At 37.9% G+C, this 16,534-nt stretch overlaps 1 protein-coding gene across 7 annotated transcripts in view; it reads left to right on the top strand.

The window, feature by feature from the left end:
• ALS2 (alsin Rho guanine nucleotide exchange factor ALS2) overlaps positions 1-16,534 on the top strand; it is a 65,027-nt gene that overhangs the window by 2,104 nt on the left and 46,389 nt on the right. For 6 of the 7 annotated variants that reach the window (XM_073306426.1, XM_073306427.1, XM_073306428.1 and 3 more), the window contains 7 exons: positions 4,108-4,251; positions 6,224-6,378; positions 8,164-9,080; positions 12,581-12,941; positions 13,941-14,109; positions 14,571-14,667; positions 15,142-15,219. In XM_073306426.1, the coding sequence (XP_073162527.1) occupies positions 4,232-4,251; positions 6,224-6,378; positions 8,164-9,080; positions 12,581-12,941; positions 13,941-14,109; positions 14,571-14,667; positions 15,142-15,219 (1,797 nt within the window). In that variant the 5' untranslated portion in view covers positions 4,108-4,231. Of the gene's footprint in view, positions 1-936; positions 999-4,107; positions 4,252-6,223; positions 6,379-8,163; positions 9,081-12,580; positions 12,942-13,940; positions 14,110-14,570; positions 14,668-15,141; positions 15,220-16,534 lie in introns of those variants that run through there. The other variant, XM_073306432.1, reaches the window with a different exon arrangement.

Below are 16,534 nucleotides of genomic sequence, written 5' to 3'. Positions count from 1 at the left end.
TGTAATGGGAAATGTACTGTGGCATCGAATATGTGTGATTTTATCACTGAATGGTCAATAAGGAACACAGTTCTATAGTAACCAGCATACTATATATTGTATAATATTGTACTCTTTTTTTTTTTTTCTTGAGTTTGAAATTATTCTTACTAGGTTATAGGATAGTGCACTGATGTTTCACTTCTTGGAACATTTGGGCTAAAATCTGAGGTTAGGTCACCAATGGAAAGTATAAGGTCCATCTCTTGATAGTCACCATCTGTCCACAAAACAAAACCATCCCATAATTTGGCTCTATTCAGCATTATTTCTAGTTTTTGTTCAAGAGAGGCCTAGGTTTGGAATAGTAGGGATGTTGCATGTCAGGACTGCGATGTGTGGGCAGAGCTACATAAGTACTGGCATAGTGTAAAGTTCGCACGTGATACATGGCTTTAAAAGTCTGCACCTGGTGGCTCACTTTCATGAGCATTAAACTCATGGAGACCAGTAACATTTTTAAAACCTTTGTAATCTAATATAATGTAGAGATGAATTTAAGAACATATGAAGATAAGTAAAGGAAGAAAATTTTTTTGTTTGTTTTTAAGGTAGCATGTCCAGTGATCAGAATATAGTTAGAAATTGGGAATTCCCAAGCTCTAATCTGAGCTACTCACTATGGCTTGGGCAGGTTATTTAAATTTTGTCCTTCAATTACCTATCTGTACAATGTAAATAATAACAAACTGCCTCACAGGAGTGATATAAGCTTTAATTATTCCTAACATAGAATTTAAAGGTTTTAAATACCTTAGAAATGACATTGTTGTTTGTTCCCAGGAGTCAAGGTCAGTGAGGTAATATCTGTTATTGGACCAACATCTGCTGGTGAAAGGGACAAGTTTTTTAGCTTACACAGAGCTCTTCTTCAGGAGCTTGGCTGTTTCACCAAAAGAAGTTGGTATGATAAAAAGTTATTACCGCATCCACCTTGTGTGTCTCTAATGAATGACAAGGTATTGTATAAAGATAACTTAGGTAAAACGGTTAATGTGTAATTTAAATAATACTTTCTAATCAGTATACCTAGTAACTTTTTAATTTTAGTATACGGAGTGTGTTTACAAAAATTAAAACACCACTTACCTTTTCTATTTTGCCTAGTCTCAATCCATGTTGTAATTTTTTCATACTTAACTACATCAACTGTATAGTGCTATTCTTCAGATGAGTGCTAGAAGAGATCTTGCCAGATATCTAAAACTTAGTCCACTGCTCAGTTGTTCTTAGCACCTTAACAAAAACAAAACTAAAACTTTGTAGCCTCTGATGTTACAAAACATGTGCGTGCATGATCTTGAGTAAGCTTAGTTTCCTGCTCATGACTACGATCTAATCACTGGGTGTTTACCATTATCTGTGTAAGTCTTCCTTCACTGGAGTCATATTTCAATCGTATCTGTATCTCTGAAGCCTGGGTTGCCCACAGTGATGGGGCACTGGTGAATTTAGGCATACGTGAATCTTTGAGTCTGATGACACTTTCTAACCCTAAGAATTTGTGGTTTTTTAGTTTCTTCACTGTAATGTATTATTATTACGGATAAGAATATTTCACATGGCTAGAGGTTCCAAAAACATTTTGTGACTCATTTTAAAAAATTTAAGCTGTGGTTTATTGATTTTTCTTGGGTATTGCATATCATGACTTTGAGATTTTTAATCAAAGATAATTTTAAAATGACTTTTTGCAACAGGTGTTAACTGTAAATGTAACTGAGGCAGTTAGTAACTGTGTTGTGGGAAATATGGCTTAAGTGTCCTATTTCTTAGAGAATGGGCCACAATATTTAATCAAGGTTATCTAATTTATTTTATCATTGTTTTCAGATTGTATCATATTAAAATAAGTTGAGCATTTTTATTTGATGGCTCTTTTATTTATCTCTGAAAAATGTCATCACTTGGACTTAGTTTTTATTAGAATGACTGCATGTGACAAACAATATGCATCAGTGTAACATCTTTGAGAGAGACAAGGTAGGTGAGGTAATATCTTTTATTGGACCAACTTCTGTTGGTGGAAGGGACAAGCATTTGAGCTTCACCGAGCTCTTCTTCAGTTTGACACGTTGGTTATCTTCAACAGCCCTGAAGAAGAGCTCGGTGAAGCTCAAATGCTTGTCCCTTCCACCAACAGAAGTTGGTCCAATAAAAGATATTACCTCACCTACTTTTTGTGTCTCTCTTATTCTTGCACCAACATGGCTACAACAATAGTGCAATGTACTGTATTTGAACAACTGAACACTTTTATGCCACAGCCATTATTACCTATCAACTTTATGTACCTGAAATGTCACCCTCTCTGCCCCCCTTCTCTCAAATATGTAACTATTTGGGGTAATTGGATTTTGTGTCTGGTTCCCCAAAACTCTGTTTTTTCCCAACTCAATGTACAATATTTCACATTTATCTAATATTTTGTTAAATTGTAGAATGCTAGATGCATCTGATCTAGTACAAGAGGTTATCTACACATAACTAAACTTCATGAGTGTGGCTGACAGAGTTTTAGTTCTAATCTTTCTACAGTAAAAGGCTTACAACTTCTCCGGGTTCTGAGTCTTTTCTCTGTTTCCTTTGATGCATAAAAGATCCATTCAATCAAATTGAATGCTTTTTCAGCACATCTCCCTGTCATAATAAACACTGTTATCTTGTCATAAGATTGCAAAACTTTCCAAAGATCTCTTGTACATAAAACCAAATTGATTTGAATGGATATCACCAGCATGCACTGCTGTCATTTTTATCAAGGATTATTTTTAGTTCAGTGTTTAGCAAGGCATTTGGCCAATAAGAATCAAAGTTTTGAATTTCTGGATGTTGATAACTGAGTGAAAAGTCATTGGTAACTGTTTCTTATAAACAAAATTAAAATTATTTGAAAGACGTACTGTGGTTTCTTTGCATTCAAAAGGCCGTATATAAGAATCTTTATGGGACCTGGTGTCTTCAATAAATATAATATGTAATTGCATCTTTAACTTAGTCTCTGCTTTAGGAAGGTTTTACAGTAGAGTAAATGATGGTCTAGGTATTCTGTCTTTGACAAATGCTATAAAATTTAATGCAGAGCAGAAAGGTATACAATTCTTTAAATCTGTTTTTCATCTCCAGTGGATTTGAAATCAAATTGTTTAGCCTCCTTCTACCTGAATTGCAACCTGCTGCACTGGAAGTGTGTTTAAGGGCTTCCATCTAAGATTTTAAAAGTAGAAATGGGAAATTGTTGTCCTGGGGTGGGAGGGCTGGGAGGAGAGGTGATAAGATGGTGGGTGGGGGGGAAGAAAGACCAGGGTTTGAAAGCTGAAAGGACAAAAAGGTTGGAGACAACTGACCTTGTCAGTTTTAAACTCTCCCATTTCTCTGTGAATTTGGCTATGCTGTATGCACACTCCTTTATAAGCTTGCACAGTAAAGAGTCTTTAATCTATAATTTAATTCTTGCATTATTAAATTCCTACTATAGCAAAAGGCCTAATAACTGTGCACTTTAGTAGTAGTATGTATTTTATGATTTGGGAATAAGTTTATGGATTCAGCACTCCTAATTGTATGAGCTGATTGCAGTAATGCTTTATTGCTGTATTATTAAGTCTGAGTATAGAAGTATATTATTAAACTATCAGATATCAGTGAAAAAGTTGCTGTCTTGCTGTTAAATTTTTGAATGACATCTTTCGCGTATTATAGAGATGTTGGTATAAACTACCTTTTTGTCCAGGAAAGAGAAGTGTCATTGCAAAAGCAACACAACACTTTCCAGAGATTTCTGAATCCTAAATACTACTTTTTAGCAGTTTGAAATAAGGATGTTGCTGGTTGGGAAAGCTCAAACAGCCTGCTTATAGGCTGAGTCTATTCTGTCTTAGAAATAGCTTTGTTCAATCTGTTTGACGCCATTGTAGGATGAGTGGGCAGAATATGTCTGACTTTTGTTTTGCCACTCAGTATGAAATAGTCTAAATACTTTTAAGCATTGTTATAGTGTGTGGCTGTTCATTTATTGGACATCTAAGATAGTGTGTATTCAAAGCTTTATCTCCTGTCTTTTTACAGTGCTTACGGGTGATGTGCAGTTCTATAGCCTATTCATCTTACAGTTTCACGGAACAGTTTGCAGAACGTAAGGGACAGCTCTGTCAAGAGGAATGATTTGGTGATGGAGTGCTTCCACTGACTGATGGACCAACAAGAGAGAAGGTAAAAACATGCTGAGACAATACAGACCCCATAAAACCATTTCAGTTAATAACTGCCTTTAAAATTAATTTCTAAGGTCTAAATTAAAGTTGGGCAAAAATGTTTGGACAGTTTTTTGGGGGGGGGGACAAAAAATGCATGTGTGAGTCAACTAAAACATTTTAAGAATTTGTATTTAATTCAGCAGATTATTTTGGTAAAAAAAAATCTGGAAAATTTTTTTTTTCACTTTTTAAAAAAAATGTAGATTTTAAATGACTTTTTCTTTTGATTTTTAGTTTTATTAAAAAATTTTATTTTGCGTTAAACAAAACATTTAATTCGACCTGAAACAAAAGTGGTTTGTTTTTTTTTGTTTGCTGAAAAATGTTCATTTTGTGCCATCTTGAAACAATTTTTTTCTGTTTATTTTCCAATTTGGCCAGCGAATCAAGGAATCAGTTTGCACAGCTCTAGTTCAAATGTTCTTTGTCAATATAATTTTTTAGAATACTGTACAGTATTTTAGGCCAAAGTAAAAAAAATGTAGTAGCTTAATCATACTTCAGGATTTTGGGATGATTGGTATTCTCCATGACTTCTTGCAACTGTGACTATTTTTTTTAATTTTTTTTTTTAAGTTAGCTACTGAAACTTCAGAATGTCTGTTGAAAGGTTGAAAATATGAACTCACCAGAAATCATTAACACTTGTGTACAGTAGAATTTACTAATTTAAAAAAATTGTGTGCATGATTTTCAGTTCTTATGAACAGCACTGGATTGACAGGTCTGGAGACTCAAATCCTCTGATTATTCAGAGAAACACATGCAGCAGTGGCTGTATAAACTTTCACTGCACTGCCCTCCTAATGTGCTTTAGCCTGCCCTAGAGGGGTGAAATCTTAAGTGAAAGAGAGAGTTCATTCTTCATATCCTTTCACTCCTTAGCCGCTTTACTGTGACTACCAACAAAAGGGTTGGTTAGTGTCAGTTGTAGTTATAGTTTTTGTAATGTGGGCGTTTACACTCGGGCAATAAACCCACCACATTAATTTCACAGAGGGCTATTAGATGGTCAGTATCCATTCGTTAGCACTTTCGGCTGAATATAACATGGTACGGTGATGAAAGGCTCTGTATTCCATTATTCTGCCCCCTAGCAAAATGTATATTATAATTTTAGTAAAATATCCAAAATGTGTCACATTAATTACTACTTTTCTTAATTGGATAAAAATCCAGTTAGTTAATTTTCAGCAAATTCTATTTTAAATAAAATTTATCTAAAGTAAAAACTGTCTTTAAATTTAAATGTTGGTTCTACTAGTTGGACCAAATGCCGTACTTGTAACTTTACAAGAGCTCTTGTCGGTCGTCGTTGTCCTTGTCCTCAGCTTTCTGACATGGAAACCCAGCAGAAAGAAAAAGAACTGAAATAAGACAACATTCCATCTGAACAACTTAGTCTCACCTGATCTTGGATATTCCAGAGTTTCTCAAAAATAGACTTCCTTCATAGTTAGAGATGGTTTGATGAGACTATAAAATGTATGAATATTTGCTGCAGCCACCCTCCAACAATAATGGATGTACCATGCTCAAATGGGTGCAGATCACCCCTTAGCAGTAGGTTAATTGTTTTTAGGTTCTTTTAGGTTGGAGGTGAGATGTCACTTCATACTCTACTGTAGGCCCCCATTACCGTAGTAACTGAGCATCTCACAGTCTTTAATGCATTTAACTTCACAACATCTAGGTGAGGTAGGTAAGTGCTATTTTACATCCAGGAAACAAAGTACAAAGTAAGTGATTTGCTCAAGGTCACGCAGGAAGTCTGTTGCAGAGTAGGGAATTGAACCTTGGTTCCAAGTCCAAACTTTAGTACCTTAGTCACTGAACCGTCCTTCCTTTCTTTCCTATATGTAAATGAAAAGTAAACTGGCTTGCAGAAAACTACAAGCTGATTCTTCGATTCTTCCTTTTCTTTATAGCTCAGCAGAGGCAGAAGGAGCCAAAGAGAGAGGCCTGGTCCATATCTGGCAGGCTGGTTCCCTCTCCTTAACACCTGAGAGACTTCCAGGCTGGAGTGGAAAGACAGTACTGCAGGCAGCTCTTGGAATAAACCATGGGTTGCTTCTAACAGAAGGTATTAGACAGTATTGTTTTAGGTCTCAGACCATGAACAACTTAAAATTCCGGTTAACACTAGATTGAAATTAGTGTAAAATTCTAAACCAAACTTTAAAGAAATATTTAAGATTTGTACCAATTTGTACCAAAATGTCTTCATTGTAAAGCCTGAGTAAGAGTCAACTTTTCTACTTTATTTTCATCAGTCATTTTAAATTGCACTAGGCTAATTTTTCTCTTTAATAAAAAGTGGCTCAAAGTTTGAGAAGCCTTACTTATAAAATGGCAAGATAATTTGGAGCTACTTCACCCTCTGTGTTACCTCTAAATGCATGTTACAACAATGTATTGGATTTAAAAAATACAACATTACAAAAAGTCATCTTGATATGGGATAACTTTGGGTTTTTTTGTGTTCTGAAAAATTGCAAGCAAGTAGATGCAGCAGTGAAATTTGATCAGTTGTCTCTTTGAATCAAAAAATACTTTCCAAAAGACAATTCCTTTGGTTGTGATATATTTTGCCACTTGATTGTACTGATCAATTTACCGTTCTAAAGATTAGACTGGAAGTAATGTCTTTGATATTTCTCTGATGTTTTCAAAGGAAGAAAATAATTTCACACCTTTTGTATATCACTGAGCTGCAGGTAAAGAATGTTATCGTTTAGGGGAATGCCAATTAGAGCCAGTTGTAATTTGTCTGACCTGATAGACCTGTCTAATAGAACATTTCTGAACTAGAAAAACTTTGCTTCTGTGCACATATGACTTGAAGTGCACTGTTTTATGGATATGACTGTAGTGACCACTGGTATATACCAATCAAAAAAGTGTTAACTAAATCAGTCCTTCTTATAGGATTCTATTTTTTTGTCTTTTTTTGTTGCTTGCTGATTCATTTCAAATGAGTTGGCACTGTTACCACAATCTTGGACAATGTTGATGAAATTCCAGAGAGACTATGTTTAAAAGGTCAAACCAAGTATATTTTTCCCTAATTAAGGAATAAATAGTAGGACAGTAAAATTTAACAGTAAAATTTACTGTTTTATGCACTCTTGCTACATATCATGATCCAGCACTTTGGCATGCTTCAGGGACACTGAATATTTGTACAGCTAGAAGGCAACCATGCTTTAACCTGCTCCTCCAACATTGTTGTATTTGTAGAGTACATGGTAGGCCCACAGTCTCCATGGAAGCCTTAGTTTAGACTTTCCTTTGTTATATTTCAAGTCTGATACTACAATATTAATAATGGTACAAAATTAACTTCTACTGAAGATGAACAGTGTAAATATTAAGAAATGGAATATGTTTTATGCATTTTAAGAGAATTTTATGCAAATTCTCTTGATATTAGTATATCAGAATGATTGATTAGCACTGGCAGGCTGAATTACACTCATTCATGAAGGTATTGACTGAAAAGCTCTCTTTTGAGCCCATAATAGATTAGCAGGTTGCTCAGAATAGATAAAAATTTAAATTGGATGTACTAGAATTCATTTCTAAAGGCAGCATGCAATACTAGGTCAAATCCCCACTGTATAATGCATCCATGCTAGTGATTTACTAGAATGGACCAACAGATAAATCAGTATCAAGTGTAGGACTTCTTGCCAGCAGTAGCACAGAGTCCCTAATAGTTATTGAAACCAGATCTCTCAGATAATTTCAGTAAATCAACAACTGCAGTTAACACTGAGCTCAGAACAAATTAAAAATGAAAATCTGATTAAATGAGTTCCTTAGTTGTTTATATGGTTAACTTCATTAGAATGATGCTGTCTTTCAGGTGGCGAGGTCTACAGCTTTGGAAAACTTCCCTGGAGGGTTGGGCTAGAGGAAACTTGCACTAAGAGCCCCATCTTAGAAAATGCTTTGGTTGGACAGCATGTTACTACTGTGGCAGCTGGAAGCTACCATAATGGAGCAGTGACTGAGAGTGGTGTGGTATACATGTGGGGAAACAATTCTGCTGGACAGTGTGCAGTGGCTAACCAGCCCTATCTGCGAGAACCAAATCCTATTAGTATTTCTGACTCTGAAACCAGTCCTCTGCTGTCAGTCAGGATTTTGCAATTGGCATGTGGAGAGGAGCACACCCTGGCACTTTCACTAAGCCGAGAAATATGGGCATGGGGAAGTGGCTGTCAGCTAGGTCTCATAACAACTACTTTCCCAGTGACCAAGCCTCAAAAGGTAGAACACCTGGCAGGACGTGTTGTGCTCCAAGTTGCCTGTGGAGCGTACCACAGCTTGGCTCTTGTACAATGTCTCCCTGCACAGGACATGAAACCTATCCCAGAGAGATGCAATCATTGCAGCCAGCTCCTGATTACGATGACAGATAAAGAAGACCATGTAATCATATCGGATAGTCACTGCTGCCCATTAGGTGTGGCACTGGCTGACTCCCAGTCAGCAAACCATGTCTCCTGCTCCTCATTGGAGACTCTTGAGGGGAAAAGTGCTACAGGTAGCCAAAGTGAGGATTGTCAGAAAACCTTTGTAGAAGATGAGCCAGCTGCTTCAGAATCAGAGGTGACAAGTGTGCTTTCTAACAATGATGGACAGGAAGATAGTGGAATTTCCAGTCCTGGAAAGGTTTTGTTTCCTGATAAAAAAGCAGTAAAAGAGTACTTGGAGAATCTGTCAGATCACCCATTAAATGACAGCCAGGAGAAAAGCATCAGTACAGAACTTGAACAGGTACCAGCCATCATTGGTCTATACTTTTTCTCTTAATATTTGTACTGTATGCATGACATCCCATAATGTGCCCATGAAAACTAAAGGATTCTCAATATTAACATAATTTTGAACCTATAGCTACAATTCTGGAGTTATCACAGTGTTTCTTTCACACTTTTAGCAATCAAACACAAATACAGAAGTGATTTTGGACTGAAAGTAGAATTGTCGTCATGCTTGTTCAGTCCTGGGCCTTTATATGAGCAGCCTTGCCAGATAGTTCTCTAGTCGTGTGCTGTGGACTATGCAGTAGTGAGAACCCACTAAAACCCATCTCCCGTTCCCTTCTCTAGTTCCTTAGGATATATTGGTATCCTGTTCAGCTAGATCAATATTCTGGGATTTGGCCAGCTGGTATAATACTTCTGTTCCTATGAAGAGAGACCCCCATCACTCTCACAATTCTGTCTGATTCTTCTTGAGGCAAGCTAAGGATTTTAGCTGGATAGTTAACTTTTATTGAAGGATCCACATTTTTTTCCCTATTTGCCCCACTTTGGGAGACCGTGGCGAATTAATCTTCCACATGTCAAACTTATGACGGTCCAAAGACAGCAGTAATCAGCAGACCTTTTAGTAGCCATCAGAAGGGAAACTCTTGATTTGAGTTATCGAATCTGCTGTAAAATGTGTTGCTATTTTGGAGGGTTAGGGGAAGAGGAGAGGTGGTCTGACATGTAAAGAAACAACCCATTTCAAACTTTTTGCCTACATGTCATCGTTCAAACTGAAATAATCACTTGGTTGACTTAATAAGAATATTTAAGTGATGTAATATGTAGATTATTCTGTAGACGACCACACCAGATTTATCTGTCCAGCAGTGTTGTCTCCCCATCCCTACCCAAGTTCTGTCCCACTAGATAACTTTATGCTAGGGAAGTTTGTTTCTGCTTGGAAAATCCTTTGTACTGCTAGTGGCATCTTACTATACAAGCAGCATGGTGGCTTCACAGATGAACTTGGAAAATTACTGCAGTAGCTGCAGTACTATGTATGAGTCACTTTCTTGAGTTTATATTTTGTAAGTATGTGGGATCTCTTCTAGAGAGGCCAGTTCCATCCTCCCACACTGTTGGATTTTGGGAGTTAAGGAAGAGGAGGTGGTAAAGTTAAAACCAACTTTTTATTTTCAACAGTTGTGGACTCCTCTGAGGAGTAGAAAACAAGTAGTCTCCTGCTCATTTTCTTCTCTTCCTCTCTTTTCCCCCCCACCCCCCATGTTTCTGAAAATACTTTCGCATGCACAGTTCACAGAAATACAATATAGTATTACCTCAAAGCCTTGAAGACTCACTGAATCTTAACACCATGCAATATATGGATGCTGTTTGAAGGGGAAAGATGAGGACGGAAGGTGATTGTGTAATGTTTCACTTACAGTGGCAGTTAGAGGTTTTCCCTCTTGATGTAGCTTCTGTTCACAAATGGATTGTGTCTTTCTGGGTTGCTTGGAAGTGTTTGTAGCCTGCTAGTATATTCTTCAGGGCAACTGCACCTGTATTCCCCCTCTATGGTCCACCATGGTCATTCACACTAGGCTCCCAGCTCCTTAGTTTTCTCCTCTCTTGGGCACAGGTTTGCATCTCTGTCTCTCCTTACTCGGGTTTTTGCAGACTGCACCATTCCCTGCCTATACTGTGAGTTTCCTAGCAACCATTCCCTCAGATTGCCTAAGCAGGCCTGCTCTGCCTTCTCCTCAGAAGCTATCAAAAGCATAATTGCCCACTGTTAGAAGTTGCCACAGAGCCCTTTCTAAGCAAGCATATTTCTCCTGAAGGTGAAAGTATTACAGAGAGAACATATTAAAAGAAATAAAAGAACTTACCTGCAAGCTAGTAAGCTTACCAGAGATCACTCCACTGCAACCAGGGCTCTAGCAGATGGTCAGTCCCTCAAACCCCACCAAAGAGTTTCTCTGTGGTTACACATTCATAACATCTTTTGCTCAGAACAAGAACCCCCATGAATCTGAGAGTCACTCCTTTAGACAGGTTGGGCCTTTGATCTTGGAACAGGTAATCAACAGACAGTGGGGTTCTCCTCAAGGTGTATCTTTAAAAGGTTGGGTCTGGAGGTTAGAATTTGCATTCCTCCCTCCGGGTATTTCCTAGGAAACCCACTCAACTAAAAGTTCATGCTTCTCTGGTACGTTCTTTAAAAGAGTCCTTTGAAGCTCATAATACTTCTCAGGGTTTACATTAGTCATATCTATCTTTTCCCCCTCCAGACATTATATACAATCCTACAATAATATATAAACATTTGCATTTTTAGTATGGTACACTCCCAAAATACTTGAACTTAATTCACTAAGGTTTATCCACAGTATTACAGGAAATTGTCATATTGGTCATATTTATATTTCATAAATAAGAATGATTCCAGTATCTCTTAGTCGTCTTTATTCACAATGAAGATGTCAAAAGGATCCCTTTATAGGGAGGCTATAGGAAGATGTGTATTAAGGGACCTATATGAAGAAGGGAAATGGGGTTTACTGCCTTTTGTATTTGATATCTGTCAATAGCTTGAAAGCTGTTTTCGGTAGGGTTTTAGTATACTGCTTTTTATATAATGACTGGTTCTAATTGGCTGACTATAACAATAAACTTTAGAGGACTGTATTCTGATCTACACCAGAGCCATAATTTTTGAGGTCTGCCTGACGAAGCCTCTCTGGTACATTCCTGCTTATGATAGTGCTGTCTGTATAAAGCTTTATTAACAACTTAACTAGATGTCTGTCAGTATGAGCAAAGTTAATAATTTGTTTTCCTTTGATAAGCTTTCCCAACTGCCTTCTCATAAAGGTAGCATGTTTGCTGATATACTGTAATCAACAGCAGAGACTTGAAATTAAAGGCACATAGTCAAGGTTATAAGCCCAAAATGTAACCCCTCTTTTTATATTCGCAAGTTATTTTATTTTTTCAAAACATGCATTCTTCTCTTAAAACAAAACAGAAACAAAAACCCACTGTCCCAGCACTAATTAATAGCCCTTCACTGCCAAACCAATATGCAACAGAGAACCTGTTTTATTACAGGTTTCAGAGTAGCAGCCATGTTAGTCTGTATTCGCAAAAAGAAAAGGAATACTTGTGGCACCTTAGAGACTAACCAATTTATTTGAGCATAAGCTTTCGTGAGCCACAGCTCACTTCATCCGATGAAGTGAGCTGTAGCTCACGAAAGCTTATGCTCAAATTTGTTAGTCTCTAAGGTGCCACAAGTACTCCTTTTCTTTTTGTTTTATTACAGAAACAGGTATTGATTTCCAGCTTCCAACTATAAAGGATTATTATGAAGTGGAGACTTAAACTACTAAAAAGTGTCTTAACAGTGTCTGATAAATGCAACAGAGGGTGTAAGAGTACTAGAATTATTTAAGGTCACACTGTTGCCCTGGGTTGGGAATTATGATAGGTTTCATTGATTTCTCTTTCTGTTTTTAGCCTTCTCAAGAAGAACAACTCACTGCTTGTCTCCCTGGCCCTCCAGGTGTAAGTACATCTGCCTTGAACAGCTTGGTGGTCTCTTGTGCATCAGCAGTTGGTGTGAGAGTTGCAGCTACATATGAAGCTGGGGCGTTGTCTCTGAAGAAAGTAATGAATTTCTATGGCACAACTCCAGGTGAACTAGGATCTCAGTCTGGTAGTCCTTCCCCAGGTCCTGAGGGGCTGAAGGACACTCGGGAAGAGCAAGTCAAACTGGAATCAATGCAAGGAAAGAAGAGTTCTAGCCTAGTGGATATTCGAGAAGAAGAATCTGAAGGAGTCAGTCGAAGACTTTCCCTCCCTGGCTTGTTGTCCCAAGGTAAGATAGTGACTAGGAGGAACCAAGAGGCCAGGGAGAGTTAATGTAGTGTGGTAATTCCTAGATGTATGCCTCATTTGACAATATTACCTACAGTATGAACACAGATTCAACCCCCTGCTGAGATGTGTGTAAGGAAGAGTCCTTCAGACCTTATTGAATGTGGAGAGAGAGGGGAGAAGACTAGTGGGAAATGCATGCTATTTGAGCAAGACAAAGGACTTAAAATAAGGATTATTTCAAACCCATTGTGGTGCTGCTTTTGGTGATATGGATGTTTGTTCATTACAAAAGGGACTGGTAACCACCAACTCACTTTATGTAGTCTGCATAACAGATGTCAGTTGGTCTGACCCTCTGTCACTACTGCTCTTGATTGATTTGGAGCCAATGGTTTAGAAAAATTCCCTGTCCCATTACCAAACTTCTTAGCCAGGTGGTCTTCTCCTTTCTTGTTTTTAATGTTAACTGTTCTGAATATGCAGTACTTTGTGTAACACACAGTAGTAAGGTTGAGTTCAGTGACACTCTTTCCAAGCTGAGAGAAATTATCAGAAGGTGTATGATCCCTACAGGGTAGTTTTTTATTTCAGAAAGAAAAATCTTATTGGCAGTGAACATCACAGGTCATATTCACTTCAGTGTAATTACATACTTTGCGTTTACAGCTATTGAAAGGAAATAATGGGTAAGCTCTGTTTAAGACCTAGATCTGTATCAGCATATGTGCTGTTACAGCTGCCTTCAGCTATGTACCTTTTTTCTCTCCAGCATTACTAATTCTTAAGTAAAATACCTAAGAGGACACTTTTTTTTCAGTGAAGTCAAGTGACTTAGTATATGGTACCCATATCATATAAACATTAGCTCTGAGTAAATGCCGTGTTTAATTTAAAATAGGGATAAACTAATGTTGTCCATCTCAGTTTCTGTGTGGAGCTTTTTTAAAAAAATAAAATAAAATAAAATTGATTGTAGTTTCTCCTGATCTGCTTCTAGTTTCTCCAAGGCTCCTAAGAAAAGTAGGACGGGCAAAAATGAGGACCGTGGCTCTGACCCCAACCTATAGTGGAGAGGCTGATGCACTTCTCCCATCTTTAAGAACTGAGGTGTGGAGCTGGGGGAAAGGGAAGGAAGGACAGTTAGGACATGGTGATGTCCTGCCGAGGTAAGATTTCAGTGGCAGAAAGCTAATCTTACCTCATGGGACAATAGTTTTTGGGTGTTCAGAACTCTTGAAAGTCTGTCAACTGCCTGAATATAGTCTTAGGACCCCAAAGGTAGGCTCCTGTTTTTGAAAATCTTGGTTTTAACTATTACCGCTAATATGATTTATGCAGGCTAATTAGTGGACTTGAAGGGCAAAATCCTGGTTCAAGTGGCGAAGTCAATTGTGAAATTATACCTAGAGTGTCAGTGGAGTGGCTCAATACCCTTCTTCTGATGACTAAGCTGGTTTATCACCCTAGAGCTTTGTGATTTCTGGTGCTATGGTGCATGTTTGTTCTGTTTCAAAAATATACCAAATGTTTTATATTTGGTGTTCACTGCCTCTTGTGTTTCATGCTGAGAGTACCCCTGATTCTGGGTTGTTTTTTTTTGTTTGTTTGTTCTGTGGGGTTGTTACAGGCTTCAACCATTATGTGTAAAAAGTCTGGACAGTAAAGAAGTGATACAGCTTTCGGCTGGTGGCCACCATTCCTTGGCCCTCACTGCCAAATCACAGGTATGAGGATAATGGTCACTTTTATCATGCATCCACAGCATAGATGACTTGTTCACTGTTTTCTGGATTGCTCTTTATTTTATGTGCTTCCAGGCTCTGTATTCGTATGTGGAATGAGAGTCTTGAGCAGTGTGCATGATGAATTTTTGTTTCATTTTTGCATTAACTTTGTGCATTTTGTATGAACATGTGTCCTTGCTGCTGTGCTTACAAGAATGTGATATTTTGCGTGTGGTTACCCCCCCACACACACACGAGGAAATGTAAGAAGGAAGAGAGTGGAGGTAAGGAAGCACTTCCCAAAGTTCTCTTCAGCTGCCCCTTCAAATATAGATTTTTGTTTAAAATTTTTATCCATAGGGATATTATACATATGTGCATAAGTGTCTTGTTTATATATGCTGTCTGTCACTGTGGTTTTATTATTGTGTACTCTGTGCATGCAAACTATTTTTTCCCCATGTTTTTACACAGGTATATTCGTGGGGTAGTAATACCTTTGGCCAGCTTGGTCACTTAAATTCTCCAACTACTGTCCCTCGTCTTGCAAAGGTACTGTCTTCATATTTATGGATTCCATATCTATTTTATAATACAGACTCCTCCCAGAGCAGAGAGTTTTAAGGAATTTTGAAAAACTGTCTGACCTTCTCTTTTGTTAAAATACCCCATGAAAAGCTTTTGATAGTGCTCTAAAGTTGCAAAACCTTTTGGTTTCCATTGTTACCCTGATCCTCAGATGATCCCATGGTAACGGGTAGCAGCGTTATTTAAGGAGGCACTGTTAATGTAAAAAAAAATCACTTTTACACAAAGTTAAAGTCACAACTGAATTATTTATAAGAATTGTAACATGGGAGTTACAAACAGGGAAAGTTATCTTACATTTCTTTCAAATAAGTTTCCTTTCTGTTAGCAGTTTTCTTTTTCACATTCTTAATGCTCCAGTGTTCTGACTTTAAACTCTAATTTGTTTAGAAACAGAAATTTCCAGCATATTTAGTCTTAAATTTTAAGTTTCTTTTTAAAAGTATATCTACCTCTTTGCCCAAATCTAAAATACTATTCCTTGAAAGATAATTTTCAGATTTGATGTTGATAGCATAACTTGTCTCTCCCCAGTTATTCATCTTTTGCCTTCAAAGTTCCAGTAATCTTAGTTAAAGCTGTTCATTCATGTTATCCTAATCACTAATTTACCATTTTTGTCCTTTGTCTATATACTTCTGGACATGTTAGTTATGCCTTACGAAGAATCAGTTTGTCGTGATCGGCTTTAGAAGCAAATTCTTTGATCAGATATGTGTATCCAAATGATGAGTGTAGGTTCAACTAAACCAGTGGTTCTCAACCAGGGGTCTGGGGCCCCCTGGGAGGCCGTAAGAAGTTTCAGTGGGGCTGCCAAACAGGGCCAGCATTAGACTTGCTGGGGCCCATGGTAGAAAGCTGAAGCCCCACCGCAAACAGCGAAAGCCCACGGCCTGGAGCCCTGCCACCTGGGGCTGAAGCCGAAGCCTGATCAATGTAGCTTCGCGGGGGGGCCCTGTGACGTGGCCCCACACAGTTTCCCGGCTTGCTATCCCCTAACACCTTTGCTGACTTTTATATTCAGAAAATCAGTTATTGTGGCACAGGTGGGCTGTGGAGTTTTTATAGCATGTTGTCGAGGCCTCAGAAAGAAAAAGGTTGAGAACCCCTGAACTAAACCACTTGTCTGTGCCTTTTGATGTTTGCCTGGCTGAATGAAACACTGACACAAAGCTAGGAAAGTTCTGCAGCTCGCCTACAAACTAGTCAATAGGAACTTAAATGGCTGTCTCTTATGCTGTTGGAATGTGTATATAGACAGCAGCATCTGAACCATTTC

The sequence above is a fragment of the Lepidochelys kempii genome, chromosome 11 (genome assembly GCF_965140265.1).
Source record: "Lepidochelys kempii isolate rLepKem1 chromosome 11, rLepKem1.hap2, whole genome shotgun sequence".
In the NCBI taxonomy this organism is placed as follows: domain Eukaryota; kingdom Metazoa; phylum Chordata; order Testudines; family Cheloniidae; genus Lepidochelys; species Lepidochelys kempii.
Note: the sequence above shows the minus strand (reverse complement) of the source record. Positions and strands in the feature narration are given on the sequence as shown.